This window comes from Coffea arabica, chromosome 9e (genome assembly GCF_036785885.1).
Source record: "Coffea arabica cultivar ET-39 chromosome 9e, Coffea Arabica ET-39 HiFi, whole genome shotgun sequence".
In the NCBI taxonomy this organism is placed as follows: Eukaryota; Viridiplantae; Streptophyta; class Magnoliopsida; order Gentianales; family Rubiaceae; genus Coffea; species Coffea arabica.
In genome coordinates this window covers 40,737,366-40,753,211 of record NC_092327.1, presented here as the reverse complement: position 1 = coordinate 40,753,211, position 15,846 = coordinate 40,737,366, and the positions used below count along the sequence as shown (strand labels likewise).

The following is a 15,846-nucleotide window of genomic DNA, read 5'->3' as shown; positions in this document are numbered from 1 at the left end:
CAAATTAATTCTGATAATTAATTCACTATTTAAACAGTTTTTTTTTTTTTTAAGAAAAGGGAAGTTAATACACAATCTTTTTTTCCCATGTCTATTCAGCTCCCAAATAAAAAGTAGCTCTTCTTTTCTTTCCTAAACTCCCAAATAACAAATTTATATTATATATTTGATATAAAAAAGTGATTGAAAAATATATTAATGATACAAATAAATTAATTTTAATAAATAATTCACTATCCAAACAATTCTTTTTTTTTTTTACTTAAAGAACCCATCTGTGAAATAAGTTAATACACAATCTTTTTTTTCCCCATTTCCATTCAGCTCTCAAATAAAATAATAACTCTTCTTTTCTTTTCTAAACTCCCAAACAAAATTTATATCTTTTCTCTTCTTTTTTCTTTTCTTTCGTAATGTATCAGTTCTCTTCTTTTCTTTTCGTTTCTAAACTAGGAAACTAGGCCAAAGGGCATTTGTCAAGACAAACAATTTGCTGTGTAAGATAACAAACTCAGATCTACTAGGCTTTTTTTTCCTCTTTTTTTTTTTGGTTTTTTTGGGGGGGGGGGGGGGGGGGGGGGGGGGTCGGGTTGGGTCAGGCAGCTGTCCTTCTTCGCCTATTTTGTGTGTTTGTGTTTTTTCCTCTCTTTTTTTTCCATGTGATAATGAGAAGCAAGTCCAAACAAACACTAAAGTAAAACCAAGGCTTTGGAAGTTTATCATCTGCTATTGATGGTAGCAAACGAACAATTAAAACAAAAACCAGTAATCCATTTGGCGAGACTACCAACTGCTGAGTATTTCCGTTTTAGTATTTATTATTATTAAAAAATAAATAAATAAAGAGGAGAGGGGAATTTTATCTTAATTGCTCCGATCTTTCCTTATTTACTACTGATGCCAGAGCCACTCCTTTTTTTTCCTTTTTTATTTTTTTATTTTAGTGATATATATATATATATATATTTTTTTCATTTTGGCGAGATATATATATATATATATAAATGCATTCACTTGGGAGTTGAGAACTAGACGCAGTGATTATTCATTTCATAACTCATAGCAGCAGGAAGTAATAGATAGATTAGCAGTTCGGTGACATCGGCGCCACGCCATGAGAAAGAGGGCAAGAACCAGCCTTGACACCGCCGTCGTCGATCTCTGGAAACGAGAGGTCGGCGACCTCTCCACCAGAAACTTCGCTCACCGTCTTGCTGCATCTGAGGTTTTCCCCTTTTTCTCTTCTGCTTTCGATTTTTCCTTTAACCTCATTTACTTTAACCTAATCGTTCAAAGTTTTTCTTGTTTTTTTTTGCCTGAGTTCAATGCTCTATGGATGTCATAATTTACTTCTGTTTGCGTCATTACTGTTAAGATAATTCACTTGATCATGTGCTTCTTAGTTGTTACTCCGTACATAAGTCGATATCTCTGTGTGTGTGTGTCTATATATATATATATATGCTCGGTCGAATTTAGTGTCCTATTTGTATGCACTGATATTATACTCAGTTTTGTAATTAGTGATTACATTCATGAATTTAATGTAATATTTTGAGCAATTGAGTGCTAATTGGTAGCGCGGAATAAACTGATCTTTATTCAGTTTCAATCACGTTAACACTGCTCAGATACAGCTTTGCTTGTGGCCTATAAGCTCAAGTTTCGACGGAAGGTACGAGTCTTTGGTTGTTAAATGCACTAGTATTCTCTCTCAATGCTTCTTTCCCCCACCTTTATAAACGACTACTGTGCATCTTGAACTTTGCTTGACTTTTATTCGTATTCAATTACACTCAGGTCCTATTTCTCCCAAAGTACATTCATTTATGTACTTTGTATGGCACAAATATATTGTACGAAGCCGTATTTTGATCTATAATTGCAAAATTACATAAAAATGAAAATATATTTGCTGCAGAACAAATCCCAACCAAAAAAAGTTGCAGTAGAAATTGTTAGCAAATTCAATCAATAAAGTTAAATTAAAGCACATAAAACAAAGTTCTTTACCTATTCTCTACTCACAATTGAGGCATTCACAATATACTCAGTGCGCTTTCATTCAGTCAAATAAATGCCTCTATGAGAGCATTTCCCAGCAATACTTTTCTCATTAGGTATCACAAAGAATGAGCAAGAAAACATTCGTGCATCCTATATTGCAATCAAGTCTTGATAATTTTATTGCAGAAGATGTACGTTAAGTAGTTTCTGTAGATAAAGCTTGCAAGAGATGTTGGGTTTAATTTATGGAGAGTATTTTTTTTTGTCTTCCATGCTTTGCTTACACCTCAATTACCCCCTTACTTTTCACCCTGCTGGATCTCAGCTTTGCTTATGTGTACATTCTTTTATGGCTTCAAATATCTTTTAACTGCACGTTTGTCTCTGTTGAATCAGGAGTCTAAATTGTCTTGCTGATTTTGTAAGAAATGGTCAATTGTTCTTTTTCCTTTATTTGTGTGTGTGTGTGTGTGAGAGTGTGAGAGAGAGAGAGAGTCTTATTGTCTTCAGTACAAATGTATAGTGATACACATCTATGAGGGTCATTACTAGCTACAACTTACAATGTCAGCCTTCCTATGTTATTGCATCAGATCTAAGTCAATGCACACTTCTTTATATCATCATGCGTTGATGTAGTCATCATGCTTTGATGTAGGAAATGCTGAGTTGGAATTTTCCTTTGTCCTGCTAGTAGTTCTATTAATGGATACAAGGATAATTTCATGGTCTACATGTGGTTTTCCTGTTCATTTTCCATAGCTTCTCTGACAAAAGACCAACATCTGAAGACTTGGGTTGTTAGGAGAAGCTTAGTACATTAAGCTTCATATGTCTGCTATTTGATCGATGGTTAATTGTCTCAGGATCTTGTGCTTCGTCTTGACATCTTTGGGAAGCTGGATAAACACAGAGGTTGTGTGAACACAGTTAACTTTAATGCTGATGGAGACATTCTCATATCGGGTTCGGATGACAGGAGAGTGATATTGTGGGATTGGGAAGGTGGGAATGTTAGACTGTCATTCCATTCAGGCCATCACAACAATGTCTTCCAAGCAAAAATCATGCCATACACTGAAGATAGAAGCATTGTAACTTGTGCTGCTGACGGACAGGTATAAATTTCATTGTTCATTTAAGTAGGATCACAAGATAAAAGAACATTATCTGCTAGAATTTTTGCAAGCGTACGTAACGTTCCGAAACCTACCTTTTTTTTAGTATCATCAATCATTTTTCTAAGGAGATCTGTCTTTTATTTCTAATTTTTGGGAGCTCACCCATTTTGGATCGTCACCCTTAGCCTCTTTCCTAAAATAGAGTGGGGTTGAAATCTGAGTTCTGTTTGATTAAATTTTTGTTTATTAGTGGTGGTATACAATCAGTTTGCTCAACAATGAAGACATACAAGTCTTTTTGATACTTATTTAGAAACTCTAATGGATTTTCTTATCAAGGGCATTTGTCTATATAGGTTAGACATGCTCAGATACTGGAGCGTGGAAAAGTGGAGACTAGGCTCCTGGCTAAGCATCACGGACGAGCTCATAAGCTGGCCATTGAACCTGGAAGCCCGCATATAGTTTATACCTGTGGTGAAGATGGATTAGTTCAGCATGTAAGTTTTAATCCATTATGTCCATTCTCTGCCCAACCCCTTCTCTCTCTCTCTCTCACACACACACACAATAGTATTGCCTCCTCTCTGTTTGAACTTTTTTGGCTAAATGTTCTAACAGATTGACCTGAGGACTGGAGTTGCTACAGAACTTTTTACATGCCAACCTATTAGGGAAAGGAGTTTCCTGTCAGTTGTTCAACTAAATGCAATTGCAATAAATCCAAGAAATCCCAATTTATTTTCTGTTGCTGGAGCAGATGAATTTGCTCGACTTTATGATATTCGCAAATATAAATGGAATGAATCAACTGATTTTGGTCAGCCTGTTGACTTCTTTTGTCCCACTCATTTACGTGGTGATAAGCATGTAGGGATAACTGGATTGGCATTCTCAGACCAGAGTGAACTTCTCGTGTCCTACGCTGATGAGTTCATTTATCTTTTTTCGAAGGATATGGGACTGGGACCTCACCCAGTACCACCTTCTCCTGTGTCCAGCAGTAGTGATGGTACTGAAATGGGTAATGATCACCGGACAAGTTCATTTCCAGCAGACATGGATGCTGATGCTCTAGCTGGTCCCCAAGTTTTCAAGGGGCACAGGAACTGTGACACAGTTAAGGGTGTGAACTTCTTTGGTCCTAAGTGTGAATATGTGGTGAGCGGATCAGATTGTGGGAGAATATTCATATGGAAGAAGAAAGATGGGGAGCTTATTCGGGTTATGGAAGCTGATAAGGATGTCGTAAATTGTATTGAGCCTCATCCTCATACCATGGTGCTAGCTAGCAGTGGAATTGAGAGTGACATAAAACTATGGACTCCAAAAGCCCTTGAAAGGGCTACTTTGCCGACAAACATTGAAAAGGTGTGTCATCACTGCTGATTAATTATTTAACCATACTGATTATGGTTTCTTGTTTGGTTTTTACCTACTGGCTGCTTTTTTGGACTCAACGCAACTGCTAAATGTAGTGCAGCAAATTAATCAATGTGGAGGACTGAAGGGTGGTAAATAAACTTATATCTTGAATGCCGTGGATTGTGTCGCATAGTCTGATTGTTGTCATGACATTAAATCAAAATTAGTATTAAAGCCAAAGTTCCTGCATTGAATTTACCACATAAATTTTAACAGGATGTCTATTAATAGAGTCATTGTGTGCAAGGCTGAAAGTGATACTGGTCCATGATTTATCCAACTGAAGCAAGGTACTAAGCATAGTGAAAAAGACTCGTTTCAGGTGTTGAGGAAGTGCTTGTTTGATGATTCCACTTTTGCAAACAAACAAAGCGTTGGCCTTCTTTTTAATCTTTACACATGCTCCGATGGAGCAACTTTAGCACTTTTGCTACTGGATGCACTTGATCAGAATGATCACATTCTTGTGATGTAAAGTTTTGAGGGTTTGATGGGAGAAATTTTATAAACATACCAGAGATCTAGTTAAATAGCGTTGAAGATTCTCCTCTCATCTTCAAATGTGGTTAATTGAATGTTAAAGGAGAAGGTGGTTCTTTCACTAGAGCAAAACTGAATAATTGCAGTGTGTAGCTTTTAAGCAGAGATTTAGGTGAGAACCTGGGTAGTATAACATTATGTTGCGTTACTAGGGGAACAGAAAAGAAAGAGGAGAAGCAAAACTAATAGTTGAAGAGTGTTAATGCCAACATTGCAAATTGTTAATTCTAGCATTGCTTATGACTATTATCTTTTAATTTATTGGATTCTTTTCTACGTGGTTTGCTCTTCCAGGTTTATCGTTAATCCTCTTTCTGCTTGTTATCTCTGAAAGAATGTCGATTCTACTTCTGTAGCATGCTTGGTTTTACATTGATAAAATCATGGATATTCCCTGCACTACTCTTGTTCCATCTCTGTTGTGCTAGAACTCTACTTAGAACTTTCGGTAACATACCTAGGGCATATGATGCTACATCTTTGTGGAAGTAGTTAAGGCCCACTAGTACAATTCCACAATGTTAGAGACACTATCTTTATGGTGGCAGAGAGGTTCTTCTAATTTCTCTGCTGATACTTCTGTGACTAAGGTACTAATTCCTGGTCGAATTCATTTCTTCCCCATTGGCGGATATGAAGATGACAGTGACGATGATGACGAGGAGTATTTCTATTATGATGGTGGTGATAGTGAGGACTTTAGTGATGATTATGAGGAAGAAGAGGAAGAGGATGATGAAGATTCTGTGGTTGATAATGATGATGATGTTGATTGTGAGTCAGTGGATGTTGAGGATGAAGATTCTGTGGGTGATAGTGATGATGATGTTGGTTGTGAATCAGTGGATGTTGAGGATGAAGATGGTGAAGATGAGGAGTTTTATGACAGTATAATTGACGATTGTGATGGTTCTTTTGACACTATTAATGAGGATGAGGATGAGGATGATGAGTTTGGTGATTCTGATGATGATGACTGGCTGTGATGGGAAAGAAGCGTATGCAATGATTATAGTTGTATAGACACTTGGTGATGATGATCACTGTTGCTGATGATTTTGTACTTTCTGTTTCCAGCGGAGGCCCAAGAATCGGCGCTGGATGTATCATCTGGCTTCTCCAGAGGACCTGATGTTGCAGTTGATTTCCCTGCAAAGGCGGAGGACAAGCCCTGAGCGTGGAGGAGAGAATTCAGATGTGGGGCGGGAGCTGCTACAGCTTATTTTGTCATTGAATGGGAACAGCGAAGGTTCCTCTGATGATGGTGGGGATACAACCAGTGCTGAAGATTGTCTCAATTGAGCCATCTTAAAGCAAAAACCTTATGGCCTGCAACAGAAATTGTACATAACTTAGTGAATAAGTTGAAACATTTTAAGGTATACTGTTTTGCATCATTTGCTTGTTCTCATGTTTATCTCTCGTTTTCTTCCCACTTGGTTTCTCTTATATGTTTGCTACTGTCCCTGGAATTGAATTATTTAGAATGATCCTGTGGATACATAGGAAGCTACAAAAGTAAAAGCAGCAAATGCCTGTTTTTGCATACTTATTAGCTAGGCTAACTGTTTTTTGCGCATTATGTCCCTGTCTGGTCGTGGTGGTCTTGAACCTGCGCCAGCCAGCCGTGGGAGGCTATATTTGAACCGCCAATTCCAAAGCCAACTGCTAAAATCTGGCTAATGGAGAAGGAAATAAGAATAATAAAGCATAAAAGACTTGTTTTTTTTTTCGACACTCGGTATTTGTCTATTTTACATCTACTCTGACGCCCACTCCCAGGAGGATCCAAACTACTGGGCTTATGGGAGGGCCGACAGGAACTGAACCATCATCGAATCAGATGGATGCACTACACATCTGTCTGGATTTGGAGAGTTGCACTTGTGGCAATTAATGGGATGCAAGGTCAATTAATGAGAGATAAAGTTTGATCTTACCTCTCGCCTCATCAAGCCTTAAACCAACTCCTCTATTGGGAGTTGGTTGCATAAAAGACTTGTTTGGTGTCGCTAATAGTGTCATCAAGCATTTGTCCAGTGAACTTGTTTGCCCTTTCGGTGCTAAGCAGTACTGTGGGAAACAACTTATTAACGTAGAATGTCTATTATATCCCTTGTTTTAAAATGTAAAAATAAAATATTAAATTATATATTATTTAAAGTTAGGCTCAATTAAGTTCGAGTAAACCAAAACTAAAATAAAGTCAAAGTCGAGCTGAAGTATTTTGGTTTGACTGAGTTTGAGTTGGACTTACACTCCCAATTCTCAATCGACCGCTACCTCATTATTCCGTGATTGTGGAGTGATTAAGGGAGAAAATAAGAGCGAGTTGCTCAAGAATGGCAAGAGCGGCAAGGAAAGACCAAAAGTAGGGGGCCCATCAGATGTAAGTGGGATTGAGGGGTGCCTGGTTCTTCTTGCTTTGGAATTGGAAAGGGAAATGGAATAATTCCTAGAGGCCTGGTAACGAGGATTTTGGTCAATTCCCCTCAATTTGATTGGGAATCATGAATGGTCAAATTTTAAAGTATAATTCTAATATTTTAATTTCTATTGCACTGGATCAAGCATGGAATTATTGTAATTTCAAGTACCAAAATCCCTAAAAAGTGTGCGATTGAGAATTGGAAAAAATAATAGATCTATTAGTGTGTGATTGAATAAGAGAGATATGAAAATAGTACGAAGAAGAGTGAGGGATTCCAATAAAAAATATTTAATTAGGAAAAAAAATGGGGGATTGCCTCATTTCTTGACAAAAAAACTTGTGGGAAATATCTTGACAAAAAATTCCTTTGGCAAACAGACAACAACGCACCGGAAAGAAGCCACATCCTCAGGCAGGCATGGGCATGAATTGTGAGTGAAAGGTCCCCTTAAAAAGAAAGGGACTGAGCCAAGGTGAAATTGTCGAAGCAAGAAAAGGGAAATAGGCAGAGAATTGGAGAGAGCCTTGATAATTATTCTGATATTATAATGCTTCTTAACCAGTGAGGTATCTGTTGCTGCACTTTCTAACTGGTTCGGCTGTGCGCTGGGTGGTCGACAAAGGCAGGGAGGGAGGAAATGCAAAGAAGAGCATCATGGGATGCTCTACCCAGCACATCCCTAGTGGAGATATTTTGCAGAACCCCCATCAAAGATCGCTTTTGCAGCCTCCCTCTGGTATGCAGATCGTGGGCCGACGTTTCTCGCAACCCTCGGTGCTGGGCTTCTATGATCCCGGCCGAACACTCATCATCTGCTTGTGCTTTTGATGATGCCTTCATCAAACATTCTTCTTCTTCTTCTTCTTATAGTCGTCTTGACAGCCTCGCTTTTGACGACCCTTTTGACGGGCGGCGCAGCCCCGATTCCGACCGCGGACTTGCTATGCTCCGGTCACTGATTACCAGAGGGGCTGGCGGAGCTGCCGTTACTTCTCTCTATTTCTTCCCTTTTCTTACTTGTGTCGAGGCTTTCCGTCCCAATGATGACGCCCTCCTTCGTCTCATTGCACAAAGGTCACCTCTTTGCTTAATTCATACCTTGTTCAGTTGAAAAGTAGTAGTACTTTTTGAGTTGCTGTTAGTAGTAGGTTACTAATTGACTGAGCTGCCTATATATCATTCCTGATACGTTAAGAACTTTCTATTCCAGTAATTAATTCTGGATGCTTTCCCTTGAAAGAAAGATGAACCGAGTATTTGGAATGTTGAAAGAGCCAAATTAAATTATTTCTAGATGAAATCCCATCATTCTTACGAGTTCAGAGTGGCCTGAACTTTTTGGAAACTAGCTTAAAACTTGTTGAAAGAAAACTGATTCTCCACTTTGTCCTTAGAATATGAAAAATTTCTTTGGGTTAAAAAAAATCATTACTAAGAAAATCGTGTAGCTCAGCTCAGAAGGGAACGAGCTGTTGTAGTAGTACAACTTAAAAGCAGCAGAGTGCAATGAATATTCTCGGTATTGGATATAACTCTTGTGGTAATCTCAGTGACGTTTTTGCTTTCCAAATGCATGATTTTTTTAGTTTCAATTGGTATGATGTAAATTCCCTGGGCAACTCTATGCACTTCCGGTTTTAAGATTGCTAAGCATATTTAGTATAGTCATCAATACAGTATGGTCATCAATACCCTCTTCTACAATTGATAGCTTAGAAAGATTCCTGTGCTCAAAATATGAAGTAGAATGGTGTAAAAAAGTAGGTTCAGGATGTAATTTTGCAGCTCTTATGAATTGCAATGCATATAGCGTACATTTGTGATCAATTGCTGGACCAATAATTTCCTTTGAAGCTTATCAGCTACAATTAAGTTCACACTTATCTTTTGTGGATTTTCAACTTCACCTTCTAGGCTTTGTTATCATACTGCATGTGCCCAAACTTGCAGTTCTGTTTCATTTTGATTTTCTTGCAGTTGCCCAAACTTGAGACACCTTTCTTTTCATGGATCCTACAATGCAACTGAGGGAGCAATTTTGGAAGTAATGAGCAAATGCCCAAAACTAGAGCTTATTGACTTCTCCGACTCCCCATACTTCACTCCTACAGTTTTAGAACACATGAGCACTTGCTGTCCCGATGTTAGGGGGATTAGAAGAAATGGATTCTTGCAACCAGGTTTCGCTTCTGCTCTTGCTGTAGGCTTTCCAAATTTGAGGATCTTGAATCTCTCTGGTTCAACTATTGTTGATAAAGATCTACTAACTATCATGACTGCAAGAATTGGGATTCAGTACCTAGACATTACCAATTGCCAGCAGTTGAAGTGTTACATGCACATCATAAAGCGAGCCCCTGTTCAGATATCCCAAATCCTGTTTGATTGAGATTCAAGAATTGATTACTACCAGCTATTGAACCTTGCGAGTGCCTGCTTGTATAACCTTCAAAATGGTGAGTTTACCAGAATAGAACTCCAGACTCCAGAGTCGTGTGTGGTTGTTTTCTTCCTTGGCAATGACTTGCTGTCACATAAAAAAAATGCAAGTTGCTGACTTTCATGGGATTGGGCTCTTCTCGTAAATGATGGTGAAGAGGTGAGCACAAATCCAAACGTTGTACTATGTTTTATACTCATGTGTTTGGATAGAGTAGTATTATTTGAAATAATTATTGTAGTAGCACTTTTTGTAATATGATATACGTGAGATAAAGATGTGTTTATGATGGAAGCGAAATATTTTATAACTTAATTTAATGTCCTTTTTGGATTCTTACTTTTTTTGTCAAAGAATTTTTTACATTTCTCGTAAACACGTTTCTCAATAAGTTTTTTTCCAGTACTTTATAGATTAAATCGTTACAGTACATATATTTTTATATAAAAATTCCAATAAAAAAAAAAAAAAAGCAATTGGTATTTGCAGGAGCAAATAGCTTATTCCAATTGCCGTGCCAGGACAGACAGCCAGTTTGTTCCACAGAGCACTTTTGAAGTTTTAGTCTTTGGGCGGCGTTATTGCCGGAATAATTTTGCTCAACAAGACAAATGGTCAGGGCTCCCCCAATCAAACCAATTACCGCTGGAACCCAGTTGCCCTTATATTTAACCATCTTCTTGCCCGACAAATCAAGAATCTCACGCCAGCAACTCCACCAATTACAATCTCATATTTGTCCAAAGATGATGGTGCAAGGTGCAAGGTGCAAGGTCGTGGAATTTGGAACATTGAACATCACAAATTGTCACGCTGCCTGAAGTGTCCACCTCATATGACTTACCATCATCATGGTGAGTTATGTCATAAAATGGCCAGTCCCATTGATTTTTTTTTAATTTTTTTATTTAAGGGTGCGTTTGATAAAATTAAAATTTGAATTCATCAAATTATTGAATTGTTAAGTATTAAATTTAATACATTTGAATGTGTGTATATCACGTTCATTGATAAGTTCTTTAGCTACGAAATTCATTATTGCCACTTAATTAATTTAGATGTTCAATTTTTCTTTTTGTTATTAAACGCGTCTGAACATATTAAAATCTGAACATATTAAAATTTAAATATTGAATTGAATTATCAAAATAGGGTACGAATCTTAAAAGGGGAATATCCTAGCTTGCAAAATTTCAATTGGAACATGTAGCAGATACATTCTTGGCCAAGACGGAACGTGCTGAGGTTGGGTCAAAGAAAGGTGGCGGAATCTTATTTTTAATGGATATTGAGGGAGTCACGAGCCTGCTTGTGGACACAATCCATGGGCGAATTATTGAGCCTTCGAAGGAGAAGCTGGTTATATATATGATGGATTCACGAGATGGATCCGCCCTGCGCATCCTTTTAAGGTGGTCACACTGTCTGATTTGCTTGTCTTTCAATTTTTACGTGCATTTTCTTTTCTTTTTCAGTTTAAAACTTGTTACCTATAAAAATATAGACATTTTAGGACTTTTATTCTCAGACTTTTATCAATTATTCTTGATTTTTTTACCAATTTCTCTCAAACTTCTTCAAAAATTAAAGTTCTTCTAAATCTTTTTCAGAGTTTATCGTAAATCGCTCTTTTGTTATTTACGAGAATCGCTCTCTTGGGATTAATTCTAATCCTGGGGATACCTTTAGGGCGTCGTCTTGGATTAATTCTAATCTTAGGGATAACTTTCGTTAAAACAGACAGCCTGTGTATGTGGTCCGTAATCTTTCTTCCGTCAAAGTAAGACGAAACTTAGAGAAATCGAATATTTTGAATCAGGTGCAGAATTTCTAATCGTATCTTTGATTTGATAATGGATGGTGATAGCTATCGAAATATCTCATCTCTAGCACCATATGAATGGCTATAACTATTTGGAATGGTACACTTTCGCTGCCGCGTCACCGCCCCTGTGACCAAAAGTACAAGGTCATGATCATCACATATTATCTCTTTTTTTTTTTTTGCCATTCGTCGCTTTTTTATCTATATCCTAATATATTCTAATTTATCTAGGGGAGGCTCAATTGAACTTACAAGAAACAAGTGGAGACTGAACCACTATCGGATCAGACGGGTGCACTACGCACCCATCTGAACATTTTAGAAGAGTCTCTTATTGTGACAATTGATGGAAAGTAAGGTTCGAAACCTTGACCTCCCAGACTTGTGGTTATCATATATTATCTCTAGCACCATAGGAAATTTGTTAAAATTGACTGTTGAAGAGCATTCCAAATCTCATAGGATTGGTTGGATAAAAGGGATAGAATTTGTTGAGGTCACTGCAAGGTAAAATTACGTCGTTTTTCGTGATCACATTTCTCTATTATCTTTTTCTTTCACATATATCAAATCGCTACAGTAATTTTTTCATGAAAAATAACAGAAAATGCAATTCAAACGGAGCATAACTATTTTCAATGGTACGCTTTCGCTGCGGGGCGTCACCATCCCGTATGACCATAACTACAAAGTCATGATCATCAATCATGGAAAACGAATTTGTGAATAAATCATTTATTAACGTTGCATGATTAGCAAAAGTATTCAGTCTTGGAACCGAATCTGTACTCTAAACAAGGGATGCAAAAGGGTGGAGTTCACATCTTCTTTCATACACAGCTATGAGCCAACTCGGGAGAGAAAATAAAAGGACAAAGTGGTGGATCCTATTAGCAATTGGTTGAGGAGTTAAAAAAACTTTGACTATTCTGTCTTGTTAAGTAAAATCATTCTGGCCACACAATGTGCTTTCACAACAATGCAATCATTATTGTTTTTAAGAGTTGATCTTAGACACAGCACTGCAGTGTTAGTATATACATTATCACAGTTGAATGATTGCGTACTACAAATGTAAAATTTTAGATTTTAAATTTTAATTAAAATTAATTGTTATACATTCAATGATAATAGTATATACACACTGATGATGAATAAAAAATTATTCATTTCTTTAATAGTATTTATGTGATGTAAACTTTGTTTTAATTCAAAAAAATAAAATACAATAATTGAGGAACTTTCTGCACTAAATCAAGGCTGAGGTCCTTCTCGTCAGTGTATGCCTTGGAAATACGGGCTCATGTAAAAATGGAGGACGCGAAAGTACCTGTCAATGGGTTAGAGTAATTCTAAGAAAGATGTAGGACCTTCTTGTTATTTGGTAGTCATGTGTACTGGATAAGAATGGGCAACGTTCATCAGTTGACTAACTAATAACACAAAATCATTCTAAAAAACCGATTTCAACAACCAAAGTCCAAATAGCTAATAATCCTTGTACCAATACGCAAGTCACATCTGCAGATTTAAGTGATCCAGCTAACTTCAGTAACCAAAGTCCAAGTAACTGATAACACGAATCATTCAAGTAATTGACCACTACACACAAATCATATCTGCAAAATTTGAGGAGTACATTTGAATTATAAATCCCATAATTCTATAATAAATAACTAATAACACAAAATCATTCTAAAAAACTAGCAATCCCTAACCAATTTTATTCTCATTTATTATCCATCCAAAGCAAGGAAAAACAACCGTACGCATCATAGTCTGAGCACGGAGGAAACATTTCAACGATGTCTCAATTCCAAACTTGCAAGATTGCAAAAGAAAAGACAACTGATCACAAATCGAAACCTAAACCGTAGTGATCCCAAAAAAGTACTCCAAAAGATACAAGAAGTTCACTTTCAAGAAAGACATGCATGCAGAGATGCACAATATGTATTTTATTGTGACGCTTCTTATCTAAAAGAATTACAAATAAAGAAAAAATTTCTTTATACATATTTATTTTTGTATACTACAGTATTATTTATAAACTATGTAAAAATATACTAATTTTGAATTCTGTACGGTCTTAATTTTTATAAAAATGGAGGTAGGTTGTTTAACCAACGGATTAATTCATGCAAAGATTGTGTCTTCTCATTTGTAATATAAACTCCACAAAATTCAACAATGTTAATTAATCCACTAATTGGCTTTTGTATTAAAGGTTAATTGGCGTAAAGAATGTTTTCGAATCTTCGTATAAGATTATCAAATCGAGCGTTTAATATTTGTAAGTATTTCATTTTCAAATCAAATTAAACATGCTATTACATTTATATCTATCTATATACCATTCATTTTCTAATATATATTCCTATTTTTATTTTGATGACACCATATTTACACTAGTTTGATGTATTTTAAGGCTCTTTTACTATTGTTTTTGGGAGAATGAAGGCTACTTCCAAACCTCAAACAGGATTCCACCCACCCAGACAATTACGCTCAGCACAGCATCCAGAAATTTGATAATTGTCGAAGGGCAAAACTTGTAAAGAAACATGCCTAGGAGAAATATTGGGATATGACTCTATCGTATCCCTCTCTCCTGGGTTTTCATTTTCCAACTACAATTGGGTCTTCAAGGCCACTTATTATGTAGGCATGTTTAACGGACCATGCTAGCAAAAAGGAATAGAGATTTCTCCATGGTTATGAGTAGTAGACCAAGGCATACTATTTAATATGGTTATGAGTTAGGAATATGTGAACATTTATATTTACATGCTTATTAGTAATTGAAAATTTTGGATTGCTAAATTAAGTTTTAAATTAGTCAATATTCTTAAACCCTTGTAAAATGTTTGAAAATAATTTTTTTTTACAATGTAACCATTTGTTTTTTCTTTTTTTTTTTTAAATCAGGAAAGCCATATCAATTTACATTACTGTTTGTATTAATTATGACAAAAATTACTAGTAGTTTTGATTGACTAAGGGTGCGTTTGATAAAATTAAAATATGAAAATTGAAGTCTGAAATTTAAAATATGAATCGATTAAGTTATTGAATTGTTAAGTATTAAATATAATACATTTGAGTGTATATCACATTCAGTGATAAGTGAATGATAAGTGAATAACTTATCACTTAATTTTGGGAGCAATTTTTACCCAAAAAATTCAATGCTACTTAATTAATTCAGATGTTTGATTTTTGGTTATCAAATGCATTTGAATATGTTAAGATCTGAATTCATTAAATTTAAAGTTCGTTTCAGAAGTTCGTTTCTTAGTTATTTAATCAAAATTATTCACAATATTCTTTTAAGACACAGGAGTCAGCAGTCTGTCTGTAACAACAAAACCAGTAATTGCTCCAATGCTTCTACACTAATCAACTCACAAAACAGCAAGGAAACATTTTGTATTTCTCAAATAAAATAGAGGATCAGAAATCTTTTGTTGCCGTGTTTATATTCATCTTATTCGAGTATCCACGTAAAGTGTTATGGATTATATATCACCTTCGCCAGCAAAACATAATCTAATTATTAATTAATAATTAGTAACATACTTTATCTATAATTGACAGGTTATGGGTTCTAGTCATTCAGGGAATAAGTGATTCCAATTACATGTTTGAAACATTCAAGAGAATAAGTGGAAACCACTTTGATCCTCTTTCATAAATAGGGATAATTTCATAAAGCTCCCCTGAGGTTTTATGAAATATCACCTAGCTCTCTTGAGGTTCTCAAAATCTCACTTAACACTTCTTGAATTGACATTTTGGTAACATTGGAAGCCCTTCTAACCAAAAGTAATATTAAAAAATTCATGTTTGAGGAGAGAGATTATTTTAGTGCCTTTAATACTCTTAGGCTATAAAAAAAAATGAACATTTTATAAACCAAGAAAAAAAAAAGTACTAAATTGGAACCATCTTAAAAGTGAGGAGATGAAAATTGGTAAGATTTTATGTTACAGCCAATAGTCACTTCTACAGTAGGAAGAGATAGTAAAAGCAAATACTATTTTTTAAACTATTTCT

At 35.9% G+C, this 15,846-nt stretch overlaps 2 protein-coding genes across 11 annotated transcripts; both read left to right on the top strand.

The window, feature by feature from the left end:
- Nucleotides 1-1,010: 1,010 nt before the first annotated feature.
- On the top strand, nucleotides 1,011-6,490 carry LOC140014515 (uncharacterized). 3 transcript variants are annotated; one of them, XM_072065444.1, is made up of 6 exons: nucleotides 1,011-1,225; nucleotides 2,874-3,125; nucleotides 3,485-3,628; nucleotides 3,750-4,499; nucleotides 5,684-6,091; nucleotides 6,171-6,283. In XM_072065444.1, exons 1-5 carry the CDS (start codon nucleotides 1,115-1,117, stop codon nucleotides 6,077-6,079), a joined length of 1,653 nt encoding a protein of 550 aa, XP_071921545.1. In that variant the 5' UTR covers nucleotides 1,011-1,114; the 3' UTR covers nucleotides 6,080-6,091; nucleotides 6,171-6,283. The 3 variants fall into 3 exon arrangements, with proteins under 3 accessions (XP_071921545.1, XP_071921544.1, XP_071921546.1); XM_072065443.1 differs by having other exon boundaries at nucleotides 5,684-6,490; XM_072065445.1 differs by lacking the exon at nucleotides 5,684-6,091 and having other exon boundaries at nucleotides 1,013-1,225; nucleotides 6,171-6,490.
- Nucleotides 6,491-7,806: 1,316 nt separating this feature from the next.
- Nucleotides 7,807-12,324, top strand: LOC113710594 (putative F-box/LRR-repeat protein 23). Of its 8 annotated transcripts, none has more exons than XR_003452921.2 (6): nucleotides 7,807-8,599; nucleotides 9,503-10,124; nucleotides 10,455-10,819; nucleotides 11,118-11,377; nucleotides 11,833-11,934; nucleotides 12,022-12,324. XR_003452921.2 is itself a non-coding variant. In XM_027233695.2 (2 exons), exons 1-2 carry the CDS (start codon nucleotides 8,163-8,165, stop codon nucleotides 9,912-9,914), a joined length of 849 nt encoding a protein of 282 aa, XP_027089496.2. In that variant the 5' UTR covers nucleotides 7,807-8,162; the 3' UTR covers nucleotides 9,915-10,304. The 8 variants fall into 8 exon arrangements, 1 of the variants encoding a protein (XP_027089496.2); XR_003452920.2 differs by having other exon boundaries at nucleotides 11,785-11,934; XR_011821433.1 differs by having other exon boundaries at nucleotides 10,492-10,819; nucleotides 11,118-11,934.
- Nucleotides 12,325-15,846: the final 3,522 nt, after the last annotated feature.

Coding starts and splice junctions, on each gene's coding strand:
- LOC140014515 (XM_072065443.1), top strand. CDS start 1,115: ATGAGAAAGAGGGCAAGAACCAGCCTTGACACCGCCGTCGTCGATCTC. Junction 3,126..3,484: donor CTTGTGCTGCTGACGGACAG/GTATAAATTTCA, acceptor TTGTCTATATAG/GTTAGACATGCTCAGATACT. Junction 3,629..3,749: donor AAGATGGATTAGTTCAGCAT/GTAAGTTTTAAT, acceptor ATGTTCTAACAG/ATTGACCTGAGGACTGGAGT.
- LOC113710594 (XM_027233695.2), top strand. CDS start 8,163: ATGCAAAGAAGAGCATCATGGGATGCTCTACCCAGCACATCCCTAGTG. Junction 8,600..9,502: donor CTTCGTCTCATTGCACAAAG/GTCACCTCTTTG, acceptor ATTTTCTTGCAG/TTGCCCAAACTTGAGACACC.